Raw genomic sequence first — 15883 nt, forward strand, 5'->3', positions numbered from 1 at the left:
CCTTCCTAAAGAAACAAGAGTGCTGCAGAAGCCCGGAGAGCAGGCAGCTCCGTGAACAGCAGCCATTGGAAGGAGCTGTCTGCAGCTCTCAGTGCTGTACTGAGCATGTCCCAGCGGAGCCCAGTGCTAGCAGCACATTATGCAAAAAGGCAGCTCTAGCAGATGGGAGAGAGGCACAGCAAGCGTTCGCTTCACTTGCATCACCACCGCTTGAAAACAAACCTGGATCGCTAGAGGGGATCTCGCCGGCAGGCCAATGGAATGAAATCCGAGAGCATGGCTTGATTGCCGAAGGTGTTGCACTGCGAAAAATCATGGGGAATCAAGATGGGAAGCTAAAGAAAAACACAGGTGATGTGCATGAAGGAGGAGAGGATGCCTCTGGGCCCAGGGATACGGATGGCACAAAGAAGGTATCGGGAAGCAGAAGGGGACTGGGGAAGCATGCAAAAGGAAGTGAATCCGGTAAGAAGAAGGGTAAATCAGACTCGAGGGCCTCAGTGTTTTCAAATCTGAGGATCAGAAAAAATTTGTCCAAGGCTAAAGATGGGAATAGTAGTTCACGGGAGGATGTTTTGGAAAGCCAGGCCTTGCAGCCTGGAGAGCTGGACAGCACTCATTCAGTTGTTACCAAAACTCCAGATATAAGCATCTCTGCAGATGAAGGGGGTCTCTCAGACACAGATGTTGAACATTTTGAAATCAGAAATGAAACTGTTCCAGCTACTGCAGAGACACAGGATGGACAAAGGACCAGCTCTGGCTCTGATACGGATATATACAGTTTCCATTCAGCCACAGAACAAGAGGATTTGCTTTCTGATATCCAGCAAGCTATTAGACTGCAGCAGCAGCAGCAGGGGGCAATTAACATTGGAACTGAGGACCTTGTCACCAAAACAATGGGCCGACACATGGCTAATTCGCAAGCAGCCCCCTTAGATTTTGAACGGTTTCTTTCAGTAACTACGACTGACAAAGAGAGGAGCCCAGACACTGAGCGTGCTTTTCCAGCAGTATCTGAAATCGTGGAAAACATTCCTGTCTCCTGTGAAACTGAACGTGAACTGAAAGAAGCAGTAAATGGCACAGGCTCTCCTGGTAACGGCTTATTTGAAACACAAGAACGTAAGCTATTGATTGAGAAACAGGAACAGCTTATTGCTGGAGTGGATGCTGTAGCTAATGAACTAAAAGATGATTTAAATAGAACTGCAGTAGAAAACAGGTCTCAGACACACAGCTCCACACAACCTTTTCCAACCTCTGTAGCAGAAGCTGAGACTAAAATTGCTGAAGTGCAGGCTGTTGATTTGCAGGGCTCAGTAACAGAGGATGGTATTTCAGATGCAGGCCATGATCATACTTCTGAGACTCAGGAAGGTAGACACACTCTGTCAGCCAGTCAAGAGGAGCTGCATAATGGTTTATCCATGGAAATAAAAGATGGCATTTTGTCCTCCGAGGGGACAGCAGACAGTCCAGTGCTTGGTTCCCGATGCTTTAAACCCTATCTAATTAATCCTTGTTACATCAAAACCACAACTAGACAACTGAGTTCTCCCAACCATTCACCTTCTCCCTCTCCATCCCAGAGCCCACTTTCTACAAGGAGACAGGAGTCCTTCCACAAAACAGAGAAAGTCTCAATCAAGAAGCAGAGGTCTGCTAGTTTGGCCGGTTTATTTAGTCGTTCCGCAGACTGGACAGAAGAAGTATCTAATCACAAATGTGAGATAACTCAGAAGGTGGGGTCTGCAGGCTATTTGGAGCACAAGGGGTTTAGAGAGAAATTTCAAACAGAAAGAGTGCCTTTGACTCATTCAAGAAAGTCCTCAGGGGTGCAGGCTTCTCCAGAGACATTTCCCAATGTCTTTTCAGGTGAGTGACATGTATTAAGTTGGTGTTAGTTTTTTGGTTTTGTTTTGGGTCTGGTTTTGTTTTTTTGTTTTTTTTTTTTGTTTTTTTTTTTTGTTGTTGTTGTTTCCCAGAGTGTCTGTGAAAATATATTGAAGACACTTGAATTCAATCCTTTGCATGTACTATTGTCTTTACTTGTGATGACAGTTTTAAAATTGAAGCCCTGATCTTACAGAGTCACATTTCATTAATGAGCTTAACCTCTCCATTCAGTGTCAGCCTGGCAGTACTGCCAGTAAAGGAAGTGTATAACTCTTTTGAAGTTTTTCTTTCTGCTTTTCTCCTTTGTCTAAATCCTGTAGGAAAAGGCTGGATGCCTTAAATTATTCTTATTCAAAAAATGCTAAGAGCTGCACTGTTGTAGGCAGACCAGCTCTCTGCATAAAGAGATCATTCAGATGTGAAGCTTTCCGTAACTGTGATCCTGTTTGGGGTTTTCTTGTACTAGGCACTGTTCTGATGTACTGTAAATATTTGAGAGCTGCACCTGGTGTTAGACTGAGGCAATGATGAGGATTTGCTTAGTACAAAAAGGAAAAAGCCATGCAAGCACAGATGGACAGCACTACAGAAAGGAACCAATTTCCCCTTCAGAAGGGGAAAAGAGGAAAAGAAAAAATGTTAATGACTTAAAAAGTCAGTATAAAATGGCGAAGGGAAACTGGGGGTAATACAGTTTGGTAGCTGTGGCAGGTTGCTGCTCAGACTACGTAGGGTGACTCGTTCAGGAAAGCATTCTTTCACCTTGCCTGTTAGGCAGCTTGCATCCTCTTATAAAGGTATAGGAATGTAAAGTTTACAAATGAGATATTGTGAATAGATGGCTATATTTTCCTGCATTTTGAGGGGTTTTTTTTTCCCCCTTTCTCTCCCCTATCTGAAGTTCCTATATAAAGCTAATATATTCACAAATAAAGAAGGCCTCTGTCACATAGGAGATATGTATACAGAGGAAACTCAGCTACCTATCCCATTTATTTTTCACTTAAGAAAACTGTAGTACTAAGAGAATATGGAAAGCATGCCCTACGAGCATCTGCTACAAGATTAAAACAGCTGAACCTATAATCAGGTTTGTTTTGAATGGAAGTCTCTTCTAGATTCATGAGCACAATAACCACACAGGTACCTGAGCTATTTGCAAAAGAAACAGTGAGGTTATCTGTGCTTTTATGAAAACTAAACAAAATAGTATGGTTTATGAAGGGAGCAATGATGTGATTTAATAATTACATGTAAGAAAAAAGTTAGCAATCAACAACTGCTTTGCATAAAAAGATTACCTTGGTTTATCCTGTAGATATTAAAAAATATATAACTTGTAATCATTTGCATTCATAGTTGCTTTCTTTGTGCACATTCTACTCTGCTTGACATCACAGTACTATTGGTGAATTAAACTGTCAGGAAACAGAAATTAATATTAGAGGCTTTTTTGCACAGCAGCCAACTCCAGGAGCTTGAAATACTCAGGTAAAGAATTAACAGTTTTTTCCAGATTCAAATCACAAAAATACTAATTCTTCAGTAGCCTTGAACAGAAATCCATAATTTCAGTCTTGCAAGTTAGAATTTAAGTTTTTAACACAAAAAATGCCAGCCCCCTTGTGAAGGAGGCCAGCCCCTCTGAAGGAGACCAGCACCCATGAAGTGAGCTGAATCTTTTTTTTTTGTTTTAAATCCCTTCCACCTGTTTTCTAAGATTTCATTTCAGACATCCCTACAATTTGAGGTGATCACTACTTTTGGATTCATAGCATATAAAAAGCACTTTATTTTTCTTTTTTTTGCTATAGACATTTGACAGCTTATAAACAACTCGGGGAGCAAAGCTTTAAATTGCATCATCAGTAATTTCTTCTTTACGATGGTGCTGTGATGTAAATAATTTTAGTGGCAAACTTCATGAACATGGAATTACATTTTAGAGATCTATTTCCCAGGAAAAAGACTTGTTCACATTTCTTTCAAGATTTTGATTTATTTGTAATAATTTTTGCTTTATTGTGTTTTCCCACCAACATTTTAGACTTATTGTTAAGGGAGCAATGTCCAATGCAAGAGTGGTTATGTCTCTTATGGAAATTATGGTGACCCTCATTTGCATGTACATACCAGCTGTCTTCACAGGCAGAGGACAATTATACCTTTCAGTTCATGCAGAAAAGCTTGAAATGAGGGAACTGGAAGTGACATGATAACACTTCACCTCTCTTTGATCATTCTTCTTCTTTTTAAGAATATACTTACAAGCTGAAAATTATCAAGAATATAAAAATAACTAGTGTATGTAAAAAAGGGAAATTCAACTTAACATTAGTATTCCTACAGACTGGCTGTCATTGCTGCAAAAGCAGAAAAGCCTATTTATTTAAATCAGTCTGCACAGCAGTAATTGCAGAAATAATTTCCTCGTAATTTGAATTCTGCTTGTGACAAATGTTGTATTTTAATTGTATGCATGAGATGCACCAATTTGGGGATTTACCATCAGGCTTTTAGAGATAAAATTCTTTATAGTGGTTCATTCCTATCTTAAAAAAAAAAAAAAAAAGGAAGAAAATTATCAGCTTCTTGCCTACAGCATTAAATCTCATCTTGCTGTGCAGTGACTGCTGTGATGTTCTTCATTTCTACTAGAATCAAATAAAATATTCCACATCAATTTAGCCATCAATTTTAATGACAGCAGGCTATACGCAGATGACTGGCCTACTTTTGCACTATGTTGTGGTCTGGCTGTGTGCCATTTGCTTTTCACAATGATCCATATGAACTTTTCTAAGGCTGCTTTAATGTTAAAATGTAGATGGAAGCTCAAATGGTAGAGGCTTTGCATATTTAAATTTTGCTGTATATAAAAAATAAGTATGGTATTTCAAATTTGATACATTGGCTAAGAATGTGATGTGAACAAATTTATGATCATTTTGTAATCCAGGCATCGGATCTATTTCTTTGATGATGAGGACAGCTGTATTTGAAATTGCAGTGACAGTAATTACAAGTTCTAGATTACTCGATGCACAGCGGAGCCATGGCTTTTATGTTGTGGTCCCAGGAGGGCAAGAGCTGAACCTGAATGAATAGGGTTGTCTCTCTAGCTTTGGTATGTGGCAATGAATGATTTCAACTGACACTAAGAGAGTATCTAGGTGGGAAAATGAAAACGATATTTCCAAATATTAACTTAACTGTAACATAAGAGCTAATAGAACAATTTAATAAAAAGCAGTTTATCCTCACATTAATTTGAAGTACAGGGATTGCAGAGGAGCTAGTAAGGGTATCTGTTACATAAACTGAATGTAAGAGTCTCATCAGCTGCCCCAGATGGTAATTAAACTCTACCAGACAAACCTAGGCCCTTTCTAATCTCTGTTGGCTAGCTGTAACACACTTGCTGCTTGAATCTCTTTCAAACAGATCATTTATCTTTTAATTTATCTTCAGAGATTTATATTTGTCCTGCTGTAACTGTAAACAGGAGACAAACAAAAAGTCCTGGTTACCATAAAACAAGACCTGAAGGTAGTCCTGTGCTTGTGTGCTCGCATCTGCTTTTTGATTTCCAGAGTGCCAGTCTGTTTCTTACAAAGGCCACTTTATCTCACCTCTGCACTGTGTGAATGTCATCTGCACTCACTTGCAGTTCTAGTGCAGTGTGTGCAGGCTTAAACAAATGTCTCAGTATAGATAAGTATGTGAAAACTTGGAAAAAAAAACAGGATGAAAGTTTGATTATAAGGCAAAATAGATATTTTTAAAGGGGTTTTTTGTTTACTGGTTGTTTTTTTTCATTGTGATTCATGTGATCATGCCACAATATGGATTTGTAGCTATTGGCTTCCTGAGGAGGCTATTTATCACACAGCTGTTAAATTTAAGACTACTTACACTTTATTGTTTCACTGATGATATTTGTTAGCAGTAGCTGTAGAATCATAGAATGGTTTGGGTTGGAAGGGACCTTAAAGATCATCTAGTCCCAACCCCCTACCATGGGGAGGGTCACCTTCCACTAGACCAGGTTTCTCAAAGCCCCATCCAGCCTGGCCTTGAGCATGTCTATGGATGGGGCAGCCACAGCTTCTCTGGGCAACTTGTTCCAGTGTCTCACCCACCCTCACAGGGAAGAATTTCTTCCTACTATGTAATCTGAATCTCCTCTCTTTCATCTTAAAGCCATTCCCCCTTGACCTATCACTCCATGGCTTTGCAAAAAGTCCCTCCGGCTTTCTTGTAGGCCCCCTTTAGGTACTGGAAGGCTGCTCTAAGGTCTCCTTGAATACAGATAGGTTTTTTTATCAGATGGCAATACAGTCTCCTCTAATGGAGCTGCCCAACAGCAACTCTTCATGTGATAGAGAATCACATGTTATATTGAGTGTTGCTGGTAAGCATCTGAAGAGAAAGATTCTCCTCTTTTCGCCTTGTAAACCTAAATGGGGGAGAGGAGAGGGAGTAGGGCTGCAATACTGCACTCCAACTACAGTAAAACGTGTTTGTAAATGGGCTGCAATATGTTCTTGAGAGACTGCTGAATGCTGATGAATTACTTTAAAGTGCTGCAATATGGGAATCAGAGCAATATGAGTAATGTCACTGGAATGCAGTGCTGCCACAGGCTTGTTTTGGTGGGGTCTCATGATTAATGCTTTGGTCTTTATCTAGAACTTCACTGGGAGTAGCAGGTTTTGGTCATGGGTTTGAGTGGCTGCATCTCTCAAACAACCGCTTTCTCAGCAGCAACCCCATTCTGAGGTCTGACTGGCGGTCTGACTGGCAGTCTGACTCGTGTCTGGTTGTCTGCTAGACTCTTTTGGGGTGGAAAAGGGGCAATTTATAGCTGGAGGTCCATGCGTCAATGCTAGGATCTGAGACACAGTCCCGGTATAATATCTACACATGGGATCGGTATAGAACTGGTTATTAAAGGACATTGTGTGCTTCAGTGATTTCATCTCTGTGAAAGAGCAGTGGATTGTTCCAGAGGGAATAGTTATGAGAAGCTGAAGTTTGAAAATATTTCTTGGATCTAATTGTGCTTTATTTTAAAAATATTTATAAATTACTTAATGGCTTGGGGGCTGTTTTGTCCAGTGGTTTGGGTTTTTGTTTTGTTTTTTTTTTTTTTCTAAACTGTAGGTAGACTACTTTGCAGAAAAGAAAATTTATTTCTTGAAGCAGGCCTCATTTCTAATTCATGCTGTGGTGTCAAAATTAAAATAAACTTGGAATTGGAAAGCTTCTCTAGGAATATTTTCTTCTGCCTGTATACGAGGGATCAAGTTCTAATGTGAATCGTCATGATAGAAAATGCAAAGATACTAATTGCCCAAGATGTTTTGTTTGTGCTGTAGTTTAACTAAGCTCACTCAGAATATGGCCAAGTGTATTCCTTATAAACTGCTTCTGCCAAAATTTGAACTTACATAAGGAATAGTGGTGATGAAGCATATATGTGTAGGTGTTTCTGTGATTGTGGCTTTGTTTATTTTTAGGGACATTTCAAAGCAGCATTCTGTAGCAGTTAGGTGGAATACAACAGTTTCTGGAAACTTAGAGGCATACGTTTTATGTTTTGGGGAGATGAGGTGTGTTGATACAAGGATAATACGGCAGATACACTGAGAAGCAGTGGAAGGAAGGTGGTGGTAGGATGTTAGGACTTTACATTGTGTCATCTCCTTCTTGCCTTTTCATGTGATAGTACAAGGCTAGTTGTATTTCATTAAGTGCTTTGGAAAAGACATCCAAGTGGGTTCAGGAGCTGTGTCGCACTGTTATTTCCTCTAAGCAGCAGTGACTTTCTGTATGCCTACATTACAGTTCATGTTAATGAATTTAGGGACATCGAGATGATCTGTGTTCCACTGAGTATCAAATGTCTATTTCTCATTTCTCACTGTATTATTGCTGTCTAGAATAAGTTTCTTTCATGTTGATGGAAATAGCTAGGCTTTCTGATTATGAATAGGAAGTGGGTATGTTTTCTGATGCAAAAACTTGTTTTATTCTCAGACAAATACAGAACGTGACTTTTTTCATCTGCAGATTCATAGATGATAAAACCATTGTGAGCTGTTTTGCAAAAGTAAAAAGCAGTGGTTATGAGATAGTGTGTGTAAACAACATGACAGTTATAAAAGTAAATCTAACGTACAATAAAATTAAACATCTGCTAACATCCATGGAAGGAAAGGTGTTTTTCATTAAAAAAGGATGTGTGTGTGGGAACAACAAAAAAACCCAACCAAAACAAAACATTGCCTTCATAATAGAGGGTGTGTATCTAAATACTCTTTTGTCATGCAGAGAGACAATACAGTATGCTAAGAAATAGAGGGAAATACTTGATTAAATCAATGAAAGACCATGACGGTCAAGTTACAGCAAGAGAGATGTGTTTAGGTTTTATTCAGATGGAGTCTAGAAGAATGTATCTGCACAAATATTTAGGTATGAATGTATATTTTTTTTCTTTTTCATGAAACGCAGTTCTAATTTTCTGCCTTTTTCCCTTTCTTTATCATACTGTTTTTTGCTTATGGATACAAAGATGAAAAGCTTTTGTACATTATGATAAAGATTAAAAAAACCCAGCAGTTATTAAAGTTGGAAGAGTTTCAGACCTTGAGTGCACAGGTCCTGGAGAGGTAAGAAATCTAAGGCATGCTGCAGCTCTAATGAGTAGGTTGAAAGAAATTTGTTATTTGTCTCCCACTTTAGAGGCTTCCTAGTTCAATTCTGTTCTGGTTTGTGATCTGTGGCTGCTTGAGCAAATACTTGGATTTACTTCTAAAGTAGAGATGGGCTAGACTGCATTAAATGTCAAGTGAAATGTAGAACTATTGGGAATAAAGAAGTTTTTAAAAAAATGAGTTATAAAGAAGTGTGTATCAGTTTGGACTGACAAAAGATGCTGTTAGTAATAACTGCCCAAAAAGACATTAGAGGAGCTTCTTACTTTAAATAGCTAGACAGAAAGAATTGTGTCTTTCCAGCAGTCTGTGAGAACCTGGCACAGAATACTGCCTTCACATTGTAAATCACCACAGAAACTAAAAGGGTAAAGATGGGCAGAATTTAATACTTGCTGAGAGGAACCTAAGTACCTGGAAAACACAATATGGAAGTTGCCAAAGATGCATATGGTGCCTAAAAGATTCAGTAGACAGGCACATATAGATTCTCTTTTATCATAAATCACTATAATTGGAAAAGCTTTAGGAATATAGATCTATAATCTGCAATAATACTGCACTAGAACCTGAAGAGCATGCTAGTAGAGTTCTCTCCTCAGAAGGCATCAACTACCATTAAATACTGCCTTTTGCTTCCTGAAGAGAAATCAAGGTGAAAGGAGACATGTCATATAGTGTTGTGGGAGGGTACATCTTAATTTATATTTTTAGAAAGGTATTTTGTATCATGTACTGCTGCTGTATCATATTTAGCAAATTGTTTGGTATTTTAAAACTTCAACTTCTGGAAGATATTTAGCGATATATATGTGACGTATACAGAAAGATAAGAATATATCATATATAGTCAAATATATAGTGAAAGGTAGGGGTAGAAGCATAGTTTAATACTTTGTCTCAGCTTATTCTGTTGTACATATGTCATATATCAGAAAATTCGCTGTGAGGGAAAGGTGTAAAATCTTAGTCACTGTGAAAGCAAAATTTCAAGGAGCTTAATGTGCAAGTTAGGAAGATGGAGTGCGTCAGAGATATGTTAATCTGCAAGAATTCTGAAAGAACTGTCACAGGCTACCACAAATATTTTAAGATATTTTGAAGCTCTGGGGATAGCTAAGTTATAATATCTGCATTACAGAAAAAGTATTATTGTTATTGCAAATGACTGGGGCAATTATTATCTTGATTTTGACTGCAGCAACAAGCAAGGCCTTGGAACAAATCCTAAAGGAGGAAATTACAAGATATAATTAGCTATTGGGTATATGATAAAAGGATGAAGAAAAATAGAACAAAATGCAACATGGTTTTAGCAAAGATCAATAACACTACATTGATAACTTTTTATGTACAGCTGCCTTCTAGACAATGCAAGAGTGATAGGAAGGAATTCATCTAGGTTTCTGTACAATATGAAAACATTACAAATCAGCCAAAGAAAAAAATACTGGTGGTTTTGATAAGGGACTCAGTCATGTTACTTCACTGCCACCAGAGAGGAACAGCTTCATTCTAGCCTACTTCTACTCTATCTGTTGTGATACATAGGCTTGGTCAGGCTGTGGAAGTTCATTGTGTAATTATTGTGAGAGTAGAGCTGAGCCTCAACTTTTGTCCTAACCATAGTGTTTGCAGGACAACATTTTCATTACCAAGTAAAATTTTTTGTAAACTTTCATCTTTCTGTATTATTTCTGTATTATAATTTTGACACAAATGTCAAAATTAGGAACTGCTCTGGCATTGGGTTGGAGGTCTGCATTAAATTTCAACTTGACTGCTTCAGCTTTTTCCGACATGATTTGTGCAAATAAAGCATATGGTTAATTAGTCTTTTGACAGACCATTGGGTATATGCTGCAGTTGGTGATGTTGCTATGTCTCATAGCTAGCACAAGTGGAGTGAGGTGTTTTAGAATACAGCCACTTGTTTTCATCAAGTATTATGGATAAAGAGTGAGGTGAGATGAGATTTTTTGAAAACTGTTTCTAACATCCTTTTTGGAGTGGCTTTTTACTTCATTAAATCTGGGATCTTTTCTTGTCGTGTATTTTTTGAGAATCCCATTTTCAAATTTTGCCAGACTTTCACTTTTTGCAACAGAGCATTCCTGGAAGAATTTCAGGAGTGTTTGTATGAGGTGCTGCTTTTGCCTGGTGTACACTGCGGTGGCCCTGGCAGCAATCAGCAGGATTCTCTTGCCAGGGGCAGCTTGTACCCTTGCTTCCAAAAGGGAGCATACAAACATGTGTTCCCTAGCTTTTTTGGGATATCTCAAACACTTGGAGCTGTTAGCATTTTGTGATTCTCTTTCTGTAACTGTGTAATGAGTTGCTTGTGAGTCGAAATCTTAATGATGCAGTTATTCAAGCTGTCTTGCACAATCCAGAATCTGTTGAAATGATTAGTGATTATTGTGAGGCTAAAATGGGGGGAAGGAGGGAGCAGGATGGGGACAGAAATACTTGATTGAGTTACACAGGGTTTGATATATTGTGGTTCTAACTTAGAGCTAGTCAAGAGTGTTTGTGGAAATTTTTTAACAATCAAGAAGGGTACTCAGAGATGGGACAGCATAAAGTGAAGAATGAGATGCCAAAAGATCCAGACAGCTTGGCAAAAGTAACACATGGTGTTTACTGTGATAATCAGTGATAATTTCTGACTTTGAATTTTCAAACATTACAAAAATGAACTGTGTTTAGGCAGGCATAGGAAACTGGGGGACAGAGGGAGATAGTGTTGATACGTGTCTTTTTCTTAATTCTTTTCTTTAGACAGACTTTCTGCTTTTGACTGAGATGGTTTGTGGCTTCTGTTCATACCATCCCTGTGAACAGAGCCAGGAAATCTGAAAACAGAACATCAGAGGACAGTCCTTTCAGACACTTGCACACATCCCTAATTTCAGTAACTTTCTAAATACTAAAATATAAGATATATATGAAGAATAAACTGATATATATAAAATATGCACTATAAATATGTAAAGAAAAAAATATATAATCTCTTGGTTTTTTTCCCTTAGAAAAATGTGTTTGTGTATAGGCAGTGAATGCAGATATTAGCTATTACACTGATAATAAGAACAAAAGGAAATATCTTTATGCCAGAATTATAGCAATTTGTACCATAACCCTAGACCTTGTCTAGTTTTATTATTTTTAAGGTTTATGTTGCCAGGAAATTAGACTTACAAAAAATAATTCGTGTTTATTTATAGTAGAAGGATTAGATTTTTTTTCTTTTAGTTATGAAACCACACTGTGCGCGCAGGCCTGTTGCGTGGTTGGTTTTCCATGTTTTATGTAACCAGGCAGTGAGAAAACTGTCGTGTGGTTTTATGAAAGTATCTGTCAATGAAAATTAAATCCCTTTAAAAAAAAAAAAAAAAAAATGAAAACAAAACAGCAACACAACCTCACAATGTGAGAGATCTGGAACAGTTTCCCAATCTAAATCAGCAGAGGAGTAGAAACTCTGCAGCTAAAAAACCAACAAATGAATTCTCTAATCTTGGAATATTGGTCATAATCTCCCAGTATAGTCTTCAGGCAAGTAAGACGCAAACTTAATTTGTTACTTATTTAGTGCAAATTTATATTTAATTTATCCAGGACTTGAACTTGTCATTTGAAGAGAGTACTGATTTCCAGTTCTGTTTCATTCTCAAAGTTTCATGCGCACCTTTGAAAACCACATCTTTCTCAGCAGTCATGTGTTGCACTTTATATCTAGACTGACTGGTATAGGTTAGCTGAAAAAGTTGACATATAAAAAGTTTATGAAATTAAAGGAAAATATTAAAGAAATGTAATATTTGAAATTTAATTTTATATGTGAAGTCTTAGTTACTGTTTTATTTGTTTGAGAACTAGGAAAGTACATTAAACTGTAGGAAGGTGAAAATGAACTGTGATTGACTTCCCCCTAGGAAATGGTTCAGCAAGCTTTTGCTGTGTAGTTTGGGGAGACGTGATGAATGAGTAAAACTTGTACTGCAAAGTATGTAAGAAATTACATGTAGTAGCCATTACTAGCTTATCTACAAATATGGAAATCTTTGCAGTGTTTCTGTGTCTCAGACATATTTGTCCTCTTTCAGCTTTTTGGGGAATGTTTGGTGCTGCACAGTTCAGGTGCTTTGCCAGATTATTTAGGCTTCAGTTAGCTGTGACCTTGATGGTAGTATATGTAGGAAAAAAGACAGGGGAAAAATGGAAGGAAAGAATGATGAAGACATATATGTGGCAGCAGATATCTAAAGTACAGTGTTTCCTAACTTTTGAAAGCTGTAGGAATCAGCTTTTCTTTTTCCCTATTTACTGTCGTTCCTTCTTTTTTTTTTTTTAATTTATATATAATTTGTCCATAATTGTAATCCTTTCTAAATGAATGAAAATAAAAATAAGACTATCATTGCCTTTTTGTATTTTGTAAGACTAATAGAAAACATATTCTGAACAGAAATTCACCATTTTGTCCATGTCTTCTTACTTTTCCTGTTTTTTCCTGCACTATCTCCCAAAAATAGAGCAAGGCTTATGGCTTCAAAGCTTCTAAAATCTCTTTGCTGTGTGAGCATTTCTGATCTCATTAGAGTTGAAAAAAATAAGAATAAAGTGAGGGGAAAAAAGGCAAGTCAATTTGAGCTTTTGAAGATGTAAGCAGTACATGCAGGAGTCAAGTTAACCCTTGGTGTGACTCTGAATACGGTGTTCAGAACTGGTGTTGAACTGAAACCGTTCACTCTGCATTAGAAAAAACTAAAATGGAAAGTCTGTCTCCAGTCTGTATAGGTTAAGATGCTGATGCAGCTGCTGTGCTAATGGTGAAAGTGTGGTGTAGTGCTCTGGCTGTTAGAAGAGAGAATTGCAGGAGAGTGGGACAGCTTTCAGAGTGTAACTCATTTTAATCATTAGTCTCAACTTGTGCTCACTGACAGCTGTGCTCCAGTCTTTTGCAAACGCAGTGTAAGGAGGGTAGGAGACAGATCTTTAAAGATAAATGTGAGGTTATAACACCACGATCCTTAGGGAAACATTATTGCGAGCTCTGCTGTAGTGCAGTGCCTCAGTGCATGCGTGTGCTTTTTGGTATAACTGACTACTATAGTTTTCTTCTGTTTCTCCCTTCTAGTTGTACCTCTCTCTCCTCTCCATAATTAAGCAAATACAAAGCCAGTAACAACATGCTCATGATATTCCTAGTTCTTAAGGATTTTATTGCTTACCTCATAGCTTTTTGAAAGGTTAGTCTTCTAAGCAGATTGGACAGGAAAAGAACTATAATACAAATTAATTGAGTTGGGATTTGCCTGTATTTCTCTGTGAAAAGTACTATACATGTTTTCAACATTCAATACTTCCATAGACAATCCAGTGTAAGGCAGACCTGCATTTTGGAACAGTGTAGATACTTATTTTTAGTGGCTGCTTGAGGAGAAATAAGGTTGCCCTGGAATATGAGGTGATTGTAATAGGCCAAATGTGCTTCCTTCTAAAACGGGCAACTTCTTCATCCGAAGTGACTCATAGTCCAGCTCATGACAATCAAGCTGCTTCACATTATCAGTACTGGTAGCCAAGGTCTGTAGCAGTTGTTGCTGTATGGAAGAAGGTGTAATACGTACACACAGACACCTCTCCAGGCCAAGGGAGAATCTGTGGCCATGTCAGGATGGTACCAAGTGGGATTATTATATGAAATACGCGTTTTATATAATAGTTGAGATTTTACAACATTTCATTATTTATTATATGAAATAATGTTTGTAGAATGTCTTTTGGTAGGTTCCTTCTCCCCCCACCTTGCATTTGAGTAAATGTGGTTACAGTAAATATGAAGTTGAAAATGATCGTTCAAGAATACAATTACATGTGCTTCTTCAAAAAGTATGAATAGAAACCATACTGTAACTTGTGAATTTTCATTCGGCAGTGAATAGCCTACATGTTCTACAGAGGTGGTTTGGATGAACAGTGTTACTTATAGGGATAAGATGAAGACCTGTAATGTCATACAAGAGGCAACAAGCTCAAAGTGCTTCATCTTCATGGGAATGGGAGGAAGCAACCATGAAATGAAAGTGGAGAATATGGAATTTGGACAGTGAGCCAGAAGACCCAGGCTGAGCCATGGCAGCAAAAGTATCACAGAATATCCACAGAAGTCCAGAGTACCCAAAATTTCCAAACTTATTCCATGTTCACATTTAGTTAATTAATTGTATAATCCTTTGTAAGAAAAGAAAAAAAGAAAAATATTTTTATCCCTCTCTGGGATTTAAGAAGTCATTCTAAGCTCCTAAAAAATAACTTATGAGTTTATAGTCGTATTATAACTTGCCAAGGGTTTTGGCAAGATCTTCAGAATACTGATTTCATCTAAGGCTGAAACTTAGCTGCAGATCTTCTCTAGTTCAGAACTTAGTATGCCTTCCATCCGACACCAAACTGATACTTAGAGGAAAGGTAAGAATAGGGTTCAGGAACTTCATGATCCAGGATTTCTAGGAAGAAGGGTTGTTTAAAATATAAAAAATGGGAATTTAATCTGTTAGGGAAATAATCGATCTGAGAGATCTTTGTTCTTTACTATTTTTCATAGCATGTAAATGTAACCAAGAGAAAGTGCTTTACCATTGCATTTAATCTGTAACAGAAACCAGCTAATTATTTACTAATTATGAAAACATTAATCATATAATAATCCCAGGTTATTTGCAACCATCTTCATATTGAAGGTGTTACCTCATGTAAGTTACAAATATGAGGTGATTAATGGTGTCTGAGGGAAAAAGCTGTTGTTGCTGCATTTTATTTATAAACCAAAGATGAAAAGTTGTAGCTCAACATCTTGTGGTTGAAGTTGACTGGAATTTAGCCTATGCATTACGTACAGCTATGATTTTGGTTTTGCTGTTTAACAAATAGATGTAGGGATTGACATTGTACTGTCAATTTCACTCATATAAGACACAGAATCAAAATTTAATTTGAATTAGTTCCAAGCATGAGTAGTGCAGATAGATAGGATGCTGGCAAACTATTTCTGCTTCCAGACAGAGGCAGTTAAAAGCCTATGGAGTCCAGTGTTAAAGAGGTATTTCATTATACCAAAACAAAAATTTAATCTTCGTCTTGTCCTGAATCAAAATCATAAACATGATTTCTGTTGCCTCATGAACATCTCTTTGACATCAAGTGCTGACACAGGTAAGGCCAGAGGGCAATGAGGCAGGGACTGATTCAGC

The 15883-nt window shown here is 37.7% G+C and overlaps 1 protein-coding gene across 1 annotated transcript in view; it reads left to right on the forward strand.

Annotated features, from left to right (window-relative positions):
* Positions 1–296: 296 nt before the first annotated feature.
* Positions 297–15883, forward strand: part of FMN2 (formin 2) — a gene marked incomplete at its 3' end in the record, with an annotated part of 56271 nt that continues 40684 nt past the window's right edge. The window contains exon 1 of the mRNA XM_010022585.1: positions 297–1881. Coding sequence (XP_010020887.1) covers positions 315–1881 — 1567 coding nt within the window. The remainder of the gene's footprint in view (positions 1882–15883) is intronic.

Source organism: Nestor notabilis, unplaced genomic scaffold (genome assembly GCF_000696875.1).
Source record: "Nestor notabilis isolate BGI_N333 unplaced genomic scaffold, ASM69687v1 scaffold2499, whole genome shotgun sequence".
NCBI lineage: Eukaryota > Metazoa > Chordata > Aves > Psittaciformes > Psittacidae > Nestor > Nestor notabilis.